Raw genomic sequence first — 13,447 nt, forward strand, 5'->3', positions numbered from 1 at the left:
TGGGGGGAGTTCATCCTTGGCAACCCCGCAGGAAACTTGTGCCGCAGGATTCTTGCAGACACGGGGAAAGAGTCTTATTGAAGGACGAGGAAAAGGCCCATGGAACCTCCCAGAGACGCTCCTTGAAAGGCTACGGGATCAAAAATTAACTTGGCCCGGCTGCGGGGGTGGGATGTGAACGCGCGCCCCGGCTGCCGCGTCTTCCGCCGTCCGGGCCACTTTTCCTTCCCAAAGCCACTTTGTCAAAGGTCATGTGTGAGTCTTGTCAAAGGCCAGCCTCCAGTGGAATCATTGTCCCCCGGGACAGCGGCCCCCTGCCTACCTCGGCCCGGGAGAAATCGCCAGCGCCAACGGGCGCCCACGCGGTGCACACCGGAGCAGCCCGGGGCACGGGCCGGAGCCGGCAGCGCGGGCAGCGTGGGCAGCGCGGGGCCCAGCGGGACCCTCCGGCCGCAGCATGAGCCGCCGCGCCGAACGGGTACGGTAGGCGCCTCTCCCCGTCCCGCCCTCGCGGGTGCTCGCCGAGCCCAGAAACCTTGCAAAGCGCCGGGCGCTGTGCAGGAAAAGGTCGTCCCCGCGCGACTAGGTGACCCGAGCCGTGTTCCAGGCGTGCGAGATGCAGAACTCGCTGGGAGCACTCGTTGCCTGGGAAGAGTCGAGTTAGTCCCCAGGGATCTTGTGGGCTGGCAGAGGGAAGCTCAAACCCGTGCCCGGCGAGACCCTGGAGGTGGGGGTGGGGGGGCCGGGGGCTCGGGCGGCGGCCAGCGGTGGCTTTGGGCGCACCCCTACGTTGGGTTTGGTCTCTTACCTAAAGGACGAGGGCTGCGCAAGGATTTTTTTAAATTTTTAATTTCAGGAAAGAGGCATCTGTTGGTGTCCGTGAACGCTCGGTGGGGTCCGGCCGGGGTTCCACGCCGGAGACGGAGGGCGCGCTTTTCTGGGGGCCCCGCGCGGGCGCCCCCAAAGCGAACGCTCCTCGGAGCCCGGCCCTCTGTGCCTCTGTGTCTGAGCAAGGCTTGCCTGGCGGCTTGCGGAGGAAGTCAGGGGTCTTCCCGCCAGCCGCAGTGGCTTTTGATCCCGATCTGGAGATGGGGCCGGGCACCCGGAGCCGCCGGGCACCGAGCTGCGGGCGGTGGGTCCAAGGGTCTGGGTGGGTGCACGGCCGCCCCCGGGTTGCATTTTAACCGCGTAAGCCTCAGGCCCGTTCCCTCCCTGACAAAGGCCATGAAAAACCAGCGCCTTTCCCATGCTCGGCGGGGGCCTCCCGTTGGGCTCCCAGGGTGAGAGAGCTTCTTCTGCCTCCTTGCTAGCTGCCATCTTGATGGCTTTCCTCCCTGGCCTTCCCACCAACAGTTCTTGAAAAAGTGGGTGACGTCCTCTGTCTTCACGCGCCCACCGCCCAGGGCTGCCTGCATGCCCAGTCACACGCCCTCGCTTCTGAAGACAAGCTCGGTGGGCGCCCCCCAAGACTGGCCACCTCTCCCCAGTCCTCCCTGTGACAGCAGGAATCATTGGCTCTCTTCTTTCAGGATTCCATGCCCTGGCTCCCGGCGGGACTTTGATTTGCTTTCCACCCCCTCTACGTGCCTTGGGCCTGGGTGCTGGTGTGTCCTCTGAGATTTTCCTTCCCATTCTATCCCCCAGTCTCCCTGCATAATCTCATCTGCTCCCATGCAACCACTCCATACAGATCTTAGCCTAATCTTTCTGCTGAGCACCAGCCATTCATAGAGGTCGTCTTCACCTTTGTTCTATGAAGCATCTTCAAAGGAACTTGTTCAGAATCAAAGGGGCCCAGCCTGGGAGGTAGTTCAAAGGGCTGGAGTGTAGATCTTGTGTGCATGAGGCCCCAACATCAAATCCCTGAACCACCCCAATGCCACAGCCCTGGGTGTGACCCTGGTGGCCCTCAGCACTATTGGACCAGATCAGAACGTGCACTGAAATTGTCTGGCCTAGTTGAATGTTGAATGTTGCAGGAATGACGCCTGGATGCCCTGGGCATGGTTTGGGAGGCACTGCCCCCCGCCCCTTACCTTGCCATCTTATTGTGTCTGAGGGTCTTTGCATGATTCGAGGTAGGGGAGGGAATAAGATCACTTTTAAAAAAAATGTCTTTGGTAGATTCTTGTTTCTTTGAGAATAAGGTTGGTCTACAAAAGTCGCAATGACTTGTACCTAGGTTGCCTCTTGCATTTGCTCTCTCTTCACATTTTAGGCATAATTAAACACGCACTTTATGCTCATAGTGTGCAAACATAGCAAATTACTTGCCGAACATGAATTTTTTCCTTATCTTTTTTTTTGGTCTGTGTCTAACTCCCGTTTTTCTGTAAAGGCCCAACAGAAGGCCTGACTGAGCAAATACTGTAGTGGTAGGGCTCTTTCCTTGCATGCAGCCTACCCTGATTCTATCTCCAGCACTACATATGGTCCCCTAAGCCTGTCAGGAGTGAACTTTGGGCACACAACTAGGAGTAAGCCCTGAGCAATGCCAGTGTTACCCCCGAAACACTATAATAGATACATTTTTTAAAAACTCAGGGCTGGAGCGATAGCATGTCGGGTAGGGCGTTTGCCTTGCATGCGGCCGACCTGGGTTCGATTCCCAGCATCCCATATGGTTCCCTGAGCACTGCCAGGGGTAATTCCTGAGTGCAGAGCCAGAAGTAACCCCTGAGCATTGCCGGGTGTGACCTCCCCCAAAAAAAAGAAAAAAACAGCAAGGAGCCACTTTTTCTTGGAAATGGCTCTGTCTATTTACTCCTGATCCAGAGGTGCTCACCCCATACCCAGAGTTTTCTTTATTCCTTCTGCCAGAACACCGAGAGTTGCCTGTCTTTCAACTTTTCCAGTCTGTAATCTCATCTATTCCCACAGCACTCTTCCCCCTACTCACCCACCCATGTCCCCCTCACTCTCACCTGGGGGAGGGTGGGTGAGGTTTAGGCCACATACAAAGGTGCTCAAAGCTACTCTCAGAGATCAAATGGGATGGACTACATGCAAAGCAAATTCTTCAATCCCTGCACTATCCTATCTATCCAGCAGGGATTTGCCATTCTTTATTGCAACTCTATATTTAATTTAATTGTCTGTTCCTCACTGGTATGTAAACTCCTTGAGGGCAGGGATCTTTTGGTTTTAGCATCTTCAGAAGCATCCTTAGGGTCTCGGAGGGGATTGGCAGGTGGATCTCTCAGAACTCTGAGGGAGCTTAAGGAGGCTTCAGATGAGAAAGTGCAGTTTTGGTTTTCTAGAGAGAGAATGTGCACTCCCCAAACACCAGAAGTGAATAATGAGTAAGTTCTATCGTTATTTAAACTTCAAGCTGGTCTTGTTTGAAACCATCACCCTTTGAAGACTCAGATGTATATTATTATCCTTAGAAAAACTGTACTCGAAAAAGTGTGGCTCTTTTCAGAGACTTTTTGGGAGCTCATCCACACCAACCCTTCAACTCTCTTGAGCTGCCATGAACCTCAGGCTAAGAATCTCCAATCAAAAAATTAACCTATTCAGGAGTATTGTAGACCAAGACAATAGGTGGTGACTAGAAGGAGTCAGCCTAAATCCAATTCTGCATATTCTCCTCTGTTGGAAAAATGCACTTGGCTTCAGAATTGTTTGAATGCACTTGGTAAAGAAGAGCTGGTTAACAGAGAGATGTCTTTGGTAATATGCTACTTGACTCTGTCTTCCTTTGTTTTACTCAATATCATTGACATTCATGAAGACATGGATGACATTTGTTGCAGAGAATAGACATAAACAAAGATTTCCGAGCCCAAAAGCTAACATTAGATTGTAGTATATTTTGATTTTGGGAGGAATATGCAGAGGTAGATATAAGATGGATTGCGCATGGGGGCAAATTTTTGCAGGTCAATGTTGAAGCAGTGAGAGGTGTAGAGGGATGGAAGGGGAAAGGGAGAAAGATTGGACAAGAAAGGAAGGGAGGAGAGAAGGAATGAAAGGAGTCAGCTAGTAATGGCTTTGTGTGGTAGTAAAGGTGCATAGGTTTCATTATTATTTTTAACTATTTAAGCTTATTTTAAAATTTCATACAGTTTTACATTTCCCTTCTGTCTCCCCATTCCTTTTGCTGAGGTGATGACTGGGGGTTGTGCACAAGCCTGGCTGTGGTGCTTTCACTTTTTTTTTTTTAACTCTGGTGTTCCCAGCTGGGGGTCAATCATCAGATTGTAGTCCTTGCTTGTGGGACCACAGCACTCACCTAGGTTTTCATTTCTTTACTTCGGGCACTGGCACACATACTCATGGGGACTCTTATTCTTACCCAAGGCACACGACTTAATGGTTGTGGTGCTCGCCGGAGTTTACTGTGGTACTCACATGCTTGCTTGCCAGGTGTCCCACTAATTGCTATTAGGTGTCAAATTTGGCTGGGTTGCTATTAGGTGTCAAAACCCTTTTTGTGCTGTTGACATACACCTGGTTGCAGTGCAGTTAGAAATCACTTATGGTGGGAATTGTAGATGGCAGAGCTGCCAGGCTTAACTAGCAGAGCCCGTGCTTGGTAGATGTGAAATACCAGGGATTTGAACTCCTGACTTTGCTTGCGAGGCAGGTTCCCTGAGCACTCTTTGGTGAACAGGTTCAGGGGATTAAGTTGAGGATAAAAATCAGCAGCTGATGTTTCTTTAAAAAGAAAGTAACTTTGGGACTAGAGTGATAGTATTGTGGGTAGGATGCTTGCCTTGCCTGTGGCCAACCTGGGTTCAATCCCTGGCATGCTATATGGTCCCCTGAGCCCACCAGGAGTGATACCTGAGCAGAGCTAGGAGTAAACCCTGAACACCAGCAAGTGTGGCCCCCAAACAAAAAAGTAACATTAACTTTTACTAAAGTATAAAAGGAAGGTGAAAGTCATTCCACTCTATTGTGCAGGGAGCATGTTGAGAGCAATTGTTTATAGTTCAGGACACACACGGGAACTGAGTCACATCTTTAGCATGCTATGTGTTGACTACTGTGCTAAATGCTCAGGTTAGCAGCATTGAAAGAGCCAGACTTGCTCTTATGGAGTTTATGGAATAGAAAAAGTTTGAGATAAATCAGCAGGGGGGAGGTTAATTTAATGTTACCCTTGCTTTAGTAGAGAAAGGGCCCTTTGAACCATTTGTGGAGGTGTATTTTAATCCAGTTCTAATGGGACCAAGACTTGCTTTCTAGATGCTGCATTTAAATGGAGACTCAAAGGGAGACTCAAAGCAGAGTAGGGAGTGGGTGGTAGAGGAAAAAGGGTTGTCAGCATAGGCAACTGTGCCTTCAAGAGGTTGGGGAGAAGAGGCCTATTTAAGGAACTGAGAGAAGGACACACTGAAAGGTGAGGGAATGAGAACCATGAGACCAGAGTCATGATAATGGCTGGAACTTATGTTATGGAACCAGATTGATCCTCAAGCAAAAAAGGGAGACACTGGGAGATGTAAACAGGGCTATAGTACCATCAATTTTGTGTCCTGGGAAGATTATTTTGGTGGCGATAGAAATAATTGCTGAACTAAGAGGAAGAGAAAGTCACTTAGCAGTCTTGCGGTAACAAAACCAATGAAGATGGTAGCAGAAAGATGACAAGAGTGGAAGAAGATTGTCAAGCCAATTAGGAGTTATAGAACAAGCACTGACAAACTACAGGAATGATGCAGGGGGAAATGACTGTAAGATATCAACCACAGGAAAATGACTACAAGACAGCAAAGGAGCTCTAAAGAAGCATTTCTTCTCTCTTTACATCCTCCACTTGAGTGTTGAAGAGCGATTAGCCTTGTACTGGTCTCTCTGAGAAGCTAGCAGCAGCCAAAATGGGTGAGAGATACATTTTAGCTCAATATAGAAAGAATTTTTTAAGGAAGTGGTTCATGGTAATGAGCTCTTTGTCCCAGAAATATTTAGAGGAAATTCTTGAATACTATCTTGAAAAAGTGGAGAAAGGGACACATGGCTAGGGTGGAGGACATTGTCATTTGAGAAAGATTCTATCTATGGCATTCAAATATCTTCGTCTGGTACTGAAGCCCTGTGGTGATTCATCCCTTATAAGTTTTTTTTTCTTTTTAGTGTGTGTGTTTCCCTCTTGAGTCTGTGATGCGATGCATATTGTCTTATAGTAACTGAAGAACATTACATTACAAGCTCCTACTTTCACTCTCTAAAGAGTCTTTGTTTGGATAAGTTTTGTGATCACACATCCTTCAGACTTGCTATTCCTGCCTTTTCCCCTAACATCCTGCTAGAAGAAACTCTAGGAACTGCTTGTGCTGACCAGTATTTTCAGAGTGGACCTAGCATTGTGCTGAATGTTGTTTACTGCTTCCTGCTTTTCTGTGTCAGGGTTTCCCATCTTCTGTACAGCCTATGCATTTCCCTGGAATATACTTTTTAAAAATGAAGGCCCAATCTACATAAAATTCTGAGTCCATCACTAAGCTTTCTTATGACAGCGTATTCAAATATTAAATAAAAATTAGGTTTTACAAAATTCACCTACTGTTATCTCCTTAAAGTCTAGTGTGTGAATGTATCCTGAAAGACACGAAAATGGAACTCAGTGGTATAAATGGTATAAATGTCAATAATAGTTGGAACTGATCATTTTGGACAGGAACTAGGTGTTGAAAGTAGGTAAAGAGATATACCTGATATCCTTTCATTATCTGTATTACAAACCATAAGACCCAAAAGGGTGGGGGAGAGAATGGGGAGAATGGAGGGACAGAGGGCAGGCAGGAAACTGGGACCACTGGTGGTGGGAAATATATACTAGTGAAGAGATGGGTGTTGGAACATTGTATGCATTGTATGACTGAAGCCCAATCATGAACAACTTTGTAAATGTGTTTATCATTGTAATTCGATAAAAAATTATTTAAAAAATAAATAAATGGTGCTGTCTAAGATAACATTTTAGGAGGAAATTCCCAACATTGAAGAAAAGTCATACTCTCATTTTATAAGTGTTAACACATTTTGTGGGAAAATGGAATGTCAAGAGAAATATGAAATTGTCTATAATCCCTATACCTAGCAATCAGCATAGTGACATTTTGACTAATTTCTAGATTGATGTATGGACATATAATCTTAAGATTTGATATCATCGCATGTTTCTTTATCATTTAATCTTCAATAACAATATTGCAAATAATGTCACCCTCATGCTATATTGTATTTTTAAAATCTGTGATCATTTATGGATGCAATAAGATCCATACCATCGGTGCTTATTTAACAGACTCTTCTTAGTGGACATTGGATTATATACTCTTTTACACTGTAAATAATGCTATGATGATCCCCTTAGGCATATGCTCTTGAACCCATCGGTCTATTGTGCGGGGGTATATATGCTTCCTAAAATAGTAAGACCAGCCATGCTGAAAAAGGATATTGGATTGCTCAGGAAGGATGAATGACAAAAAATATCTAACTTTACCTTAACATTTTTATTCTAAGTAGCTCAACTTAGACAATATATGAATTTATTATATAAGATTTAAAAAAATTGTATATGTGCATATATACTTATTAGACCTAAATTATCATGATAGTATCTGTTGGAAACATGATGATGGTCTTTAGATGGATGCAAAAGTGGTGTATTTCTTAAGAAAGAATGGAGTATGAAGTGTAAAATTTCAGGGCGACACAGTTTTATTTCTAATTAAGTATAAGGAAAGTTTGGGCTGGGGATGTAGCTAAAACAAAAAGTAGAGCACATTCCCTGCATGTGTGAGGCTCTGGGTTTGATTCCCAGCACTGCAAAATAAATAAATAGGTTAATGAATTTATGTAATGAAAAGTACTGACATGTTTGTTCCAAGCTGAGAATGATTTCTGAAAAGAGAGGTTGCCATGTGCTTTGGTGTTTGGGAGAAGGCGCATGCTTGTGCCCTTAGATCCTTATTCTAAAGTAAATAGCTCATCTTAGACAGTCAACAAGAGGTAGGTTTCCATGGTAGAGTAAAATATTTTCTTCTGCAAAGCAGATCTTTGTTGGGTAACACTGAAAATCAGCTTGGTGACTGTTTAACAGAACAGACAAGATGTATTGTTATGGGTTGGATTGTATCCCTGCACTACTTCAAAATCCTAATCTCCAGTACCTCAGAATATGACCTCATTTGGAGATAATATCTATATTAGTGAGGGCCTTCCAGAGAAACTAATCTCAGATTTCTCTCTTTCTTTCTACCAAGCCCCTATATTTCTCTCTCTCTCTCTCTCTCTCAACACACACACACACACACACACACACACACACACACACACACACACACACCATATTCCTCTTTCCATTCTTCTACATGAGTGAGGTGGGTGGGGAGAGAAAAAATTCCTGCATCAGTCATCTGTGAGCTGGAGAACCAGGAAAACTGGAGGCATACTCAGTCTTATCCCAAAGACTTGAGGATAATATTTTAATAGTGTCAATACCAGCACAGGTCCATGGCCTGAAAAACACGGAGTGTGGAGGTTCCAGGGCACTCCTGAACATGCGCATTGCCCTTCTTCTGCCTTTTTGTTCCACTTAGGTTCTCAGTGAATCAGATAATAATCCCAAAGGAGAAGACCACTTTTACTCAACTGATTCAAATGCTAATAGAGATTATTAGAGATTATTAGCATTTGAATCAGTGTTTGATTAGCATTTGAACCAGAAATACAGACACACCCAGAAATATTTTGCCTCGCTCTCTGGGCATCCCTTAGCCCAATAAAATTGACACAAAGCTGACCATCATGGGGTCTTTACAAGGGTCATCAAAACAAAGTGAGGTCATGAGGGAGGGCCCTAGTCTGATAGACCCTTGACCCAATAGACGGGGCAATTAGGACACTGAGACATTCATGGAAGGCAGATGGTGGAAAGAGACTTGGGAGAAGACAACCTTCTACAGACCCAAAGAGGCCTGGAACAGCTTTTTCCCCGGGGCCCACTCTTTGGGCCCTTCAGCTGACACCTTCAGATTTCTAAACCATCAGGAACTGAGACCACGCATTTCTGTTTGGGGGGAAGATGTGCGGGGACTGTGTGAGGAGGACTGGGTTGGGCCGACAGGTGCTATTCCTGGCCCCGGGTGTAGGAGTGACCCTGAGGAGTGATAAAGGGATCATATGTGATGCCAGGATTGAACCAGGGTTCACAGACGCAGCCCCATGCAAGGACAAATGCCCTAGTTTGGCTCCATTTCCAGTTTTTGATTCTTCGTTACAGCAACCACAGCAAATCAAACACTTGTACAGCATAATTCCATTCCTATAGTTTTAGCTTGTAGTACTGAAAATGATGATATTTTAATCTCTGGTCTCCAAAAATTTGGCTCTGGTTCACAGGAATGAACAAAATGCTGCTATTTCACAGGTAGAAAGTATCCTCATATTTATTCTTTTTCTTTGATACTTACCAATGCATACAAGATGGGCATTCTGAGACAGGGGATGTAGGGGGAAGCAGATGACTCACGTGGACATGCATGTGGGAGGTCCTGGGTTTGATCTTGGTGCTACATGAGCCCCCAAACACTACCATGTATGGCTTTGGGTGCCTCTTAAGTTCAGAGAAGACTAAGTGAATCAGTGGAGGTTGCATTACTTACAAGTGGGGGAGCCGAAATTTAATACAGTTAGTTCTTTCCACAACCAGCACTCTGAATTAAACATGGTGCCTTTCACCTTTGTAGACAGGGCAAATGATATCTTTAAAATTTGAAAAGATGGGGATTGTAGCATTTAGAGTCAAACTTTCCCTTCTCCTGTAAGTACCATAGGGATGATTTTCTAACCCTATTTTGTTGGAAGACACCTTAAAGCCCAACCTACTTTGGTCAGGTTCTTCATCTTCAAATATTTATCAGGAATCCTTGATGTTGGCATCTGTGTTTATGTAAACAAAATACTTCTTCTCTGCTCAAAATTTTGTTTACTGACAAAATGGGCCTTTGAAGTACATAGTTTGATTACTGAAAAATCTCACTACAAATCTTTGGAGGTGTTGGATACAACTGAGTTTTTCCATCATTAATACTGCTCAGAGATTAATTCAACATAGTGACGTGAGGGGTGCCTAACATTTTCCAGGAAGCTGCTTGACTTTAATCAGCAGAAACAAAAGCACAATTATTGCTCTTTTTCCTTGGGTGACCCCAGTATGTTCTTGGCACCTGTGAGTGGGGAGCACTGGCTGTCTCAGTATTTTAGTGGCTTCTACCCAGGGGACTTATTAGTTCTGAACTTTGGGGATAATACCAATAGAATGCAATTCTCTTCTCTCTTGAAAGAACAAAATGTTGCTTGCATCACATAACTCTTGTTATGTGATAGGACCTGTGGTTCCCAAATTGTGGAACCATAGAGAGATCTATAAGTAGGATTAGCAGACTTAGAAACAAACAAAAACAGACAGCAGTAAAAAGCTCTACAATGCTTCATTTTGTATTTAAAATAAATAATGCATGTTCTTTTTTGTTTTGGTAACAAATGTATTCTCAAACTGAAAATACTGAAAAAAATTTTTGTCTTTGGCAAGCCTAGCTTTAAAGGTAGTATTAGGGCTAAGTCTTAATAAGTTTTCAACATCTCAAAACTCTATAAAAATTATACACTTGCCCAAATAAGGTTTCAGAGGTTCCTAACAATGTTAATAGGATTGTCCCAATTTGAAACGGTGTGTATGTGTGTATCTGTATGTGTGTGTGTGTGTGTGTGTGTGTGTGTGTGTGTGTGTGTAGTGGGGATGGGGGTGCGCTTTGAACCACTCCAGACTGTGCACAGGGTCCACTCCTGGGAGTACTTGGCGAATCATATGCAGTGCCAGGATTCAAACCATTATTATGGCCACTGCTTCAACAAAAGGGAATGCCTTAACCTTTGTAATACATCTCTTTCCCAAAATATTTTAAAAAGTGGGGGTTAACACCCGGCAATGAGCAGGGCTTACTCTTGGCTCTGCTCTCAGGGATCACTCCTAGCAGAGTTCAGGGCACCATCTGTGATACTGAGGTTGAACCAGGCCTGAATGCGTGCAAGGCAAAACCCTGTCCTATCTCCATGTCCCTACAATTTGAAGCTTAATTGGTTTGAACATGCAATCTGCTAGACAAAACTTGAAAGAACTTGTCCTCTCATGCTGAAACCATAATTACACAACCAATTTTGAGGACTTGTATTCTAGAGATTATGCAAAGAACACTCATAATCTCATATAACCCTCAAAACCAGGATTGGCAACCTATGGCTTTTGAACCAGAACGAGTCACTGTGCATCTTCCTAGATTAAAATTTGGATGAACACAGCCAGTTCTTTCTGTTTCCCTCTAGTCTGTGGTTGCTTTTACATTATAATAGCAAGTTGAATGGTTGTGACAGGGATCTTTGCACAGTCCACAAGATTTAAAATATTCATTATTTGATCATTACAGAAAAAGTTCAGCTATCATGGCAGCAAAGAAAGCAGATAAGTCTCTTGCATTGCATGCAACTCACCCAAGGTCCACCCCCAGAACCTTCTATGATTTCCTGGGTCCTGCCAGGAGTGATCCCTGAATACAGAGCCCTGAGCATCACTGGATGTGGCTCCAAAACAAAACAGTTTAGCTATTCATCCCCAAACCCACTTTTAGAGTTGCTGTTATGCAAAATTATTTTATTTTGTTTTTTATGGTCACCCCAGAAGGTTTGAGTTCCCTTTTCAAGATTCTTAGCCAACTGGGCTTGTGGTTACAAGCGAGGGCTAAAGGATGTGGTGCTGGGGACCTCCGTGAATGCTGGGGGACAATGGCATCTTGGCTGGGATCAAACTGGGGTCAGCCACATGCTAGTTATGTGTTTTGACCTTGTACAATCTCTCTGGCCCCTATTCCCATCTTAGAATTAAAAAAAAGGGCTTGAAAAGATTAAATAACTGGGCAAAATGTCTCAGACCGTCAATTCAAACCAAGCTCTGCTGAATTCCAAAACTTCTGTTCTTTTTAGAGCTGATCCAAAGGTTACTTGCTCCGGACCTTTGTCCTATGTGGGTTTGGCAATCAGGAAACTGAGTTGTGGTTTCTTGTTGGTCCTGTCCTTTTCAAAGACAAGGCAGACCAGAGGGTCCCCTAGGGTCGGACAATATAGCAGGTAGGGTGCTTGTTTTGTGTGTGGTCAACCTGGGTTCGATCCTCTGTCCCCCATGCACTGCCAGGAATAATTCATAGTTCAGAGCCAGGAGTAACCACTGAGCATGGTTGGGTGTGACCCCAAAATAAAACAAAACAAAAAGCTTCCCTAGCCACAAATGTAAGCTCCAGCTCCACCTCCTAATTTCTCTTTTTCTCGTCCTGTAAATCACAGATCATCATATTGCCGGTGGCACTGGTTATACTTGGGGTCAATGAGTGATGTCTAAAGAGAAATTAGATGAGGGGCCAGAGCACTTGCCTTGCACGTGGCCGACCCAGGTTCGATTCCAAGCATCCCACGAGTGTGGTCATTGTGGTCCCCTGAGCACCATTAGGAATTACCCATGAGCATTGCTGAGTGTGGGTCAAAACCAAAACAGAAACATATAAAAAAGAAATTAGAGGGGCACCAGACAAATGGCTACAAGCATTCACTGACATAAACATTCATATATACATACATTCATTTGAAACATGCATGTTTCAAATCCCTTCTTCCTAAGGAAGGGTAAAATGAAGGGGCTGGAAAGGTGGTGGGATCATCAACCACTTGGCAAAAAAGGAGACTGTAACCAGGCAGCTCCCAAGGCCCATGGCCCCTGCCTGTCAGGTGCCCCCAGGAAAGAGACTTTTCCAACTTCATTTTGGGAGATGCCTTTGGTGGAACATGCCTTTCAGTCCTGGCAGCCATCCTTGAAATGGTACAGGATGGTCATCAATGGGCACCGGTGGCTAAAGCCCTTACTACCATTGCATGGGAGTTTGTAGTCTCAGTATCCCCTCTGACAGTAGACACAAGGGCCAGGAATAGTGCCCCACAGCCTGTCTCATGAGCTGGGGGGAGAAGGCAGCTGGAATAGAGAAGGGATCACTATGTCAGTGGTGGTTGGAGGAAACGTTTGGGATGGGAGATGTGTGCTGAAAGTAGATAAAGGACCAAATGTGAAAACCTCTCAGTATCTGTATTGCAGAACATAGTGCCCAAAAGTAGAGAGAGAGTATAGGGGAAATTTTTTGCCATGGAGGCAGGGAAAGGGTTGGAAAGGGGTAAGATACTGGGAACATTGGTGGTGGAGAATGTGCACTGGTGAAGGGGTGGGTGTTTGATCATTATATGATTGAAACTCAAACATAAAAGCTTGTAACTGTGTCTCACGATGATTCAATAAAATTTTTTTAAAAAGAAAAAAAATAGCCACTCTGAGGGTTTAAGCTGGCCAGAAACATAGGTTGCCAGAGAACAACCTTCCTACATAACGACCTTC

The 13,447-nt window shown here is 44.8% G+C and overlaps 1 protein-coding gene across 1 annotated transcript in view; it reads left to right on the forward strand.

Annotated features, from left to right (window-relative positions):
- The first annotated feature begins 379 nt into the window (after positions 1 to 379).
- Positions 380 to 13,447, forward strand: part of ENPP2 (ectonucleotide pyrophosphatase/phosphodiesterase 2) — a 131,982-nt gene continuing 118,914 nt past the window's right edge. Inside the window, exon 1 of the mRNA XM_055128713.1 lies at positions 380 to 478. Within this exon, the coding sequence (XP_054984688.1) occupies positions 458 to 478 (21 nt within the window). The 5' untranslated portion in view covers positions 380 to 457. The remainder of the gene's footprint in view (positions 479 to 13,447) is intronic.

The sequence above is a fragment of the Sorex araneus genome, chromosome 2 (genome assembly GCF_027595985.1).
Source record: "Sorex araneus isolate mSorAra2 chromosome 2, mSorAra2.pri, whole genome shotgun sequence".
NCBI lineage: Eukaryota > Metazoa > Chordata > Mammalia > Eulipotyphla > Soricidae > Sorex > Sorex araneus.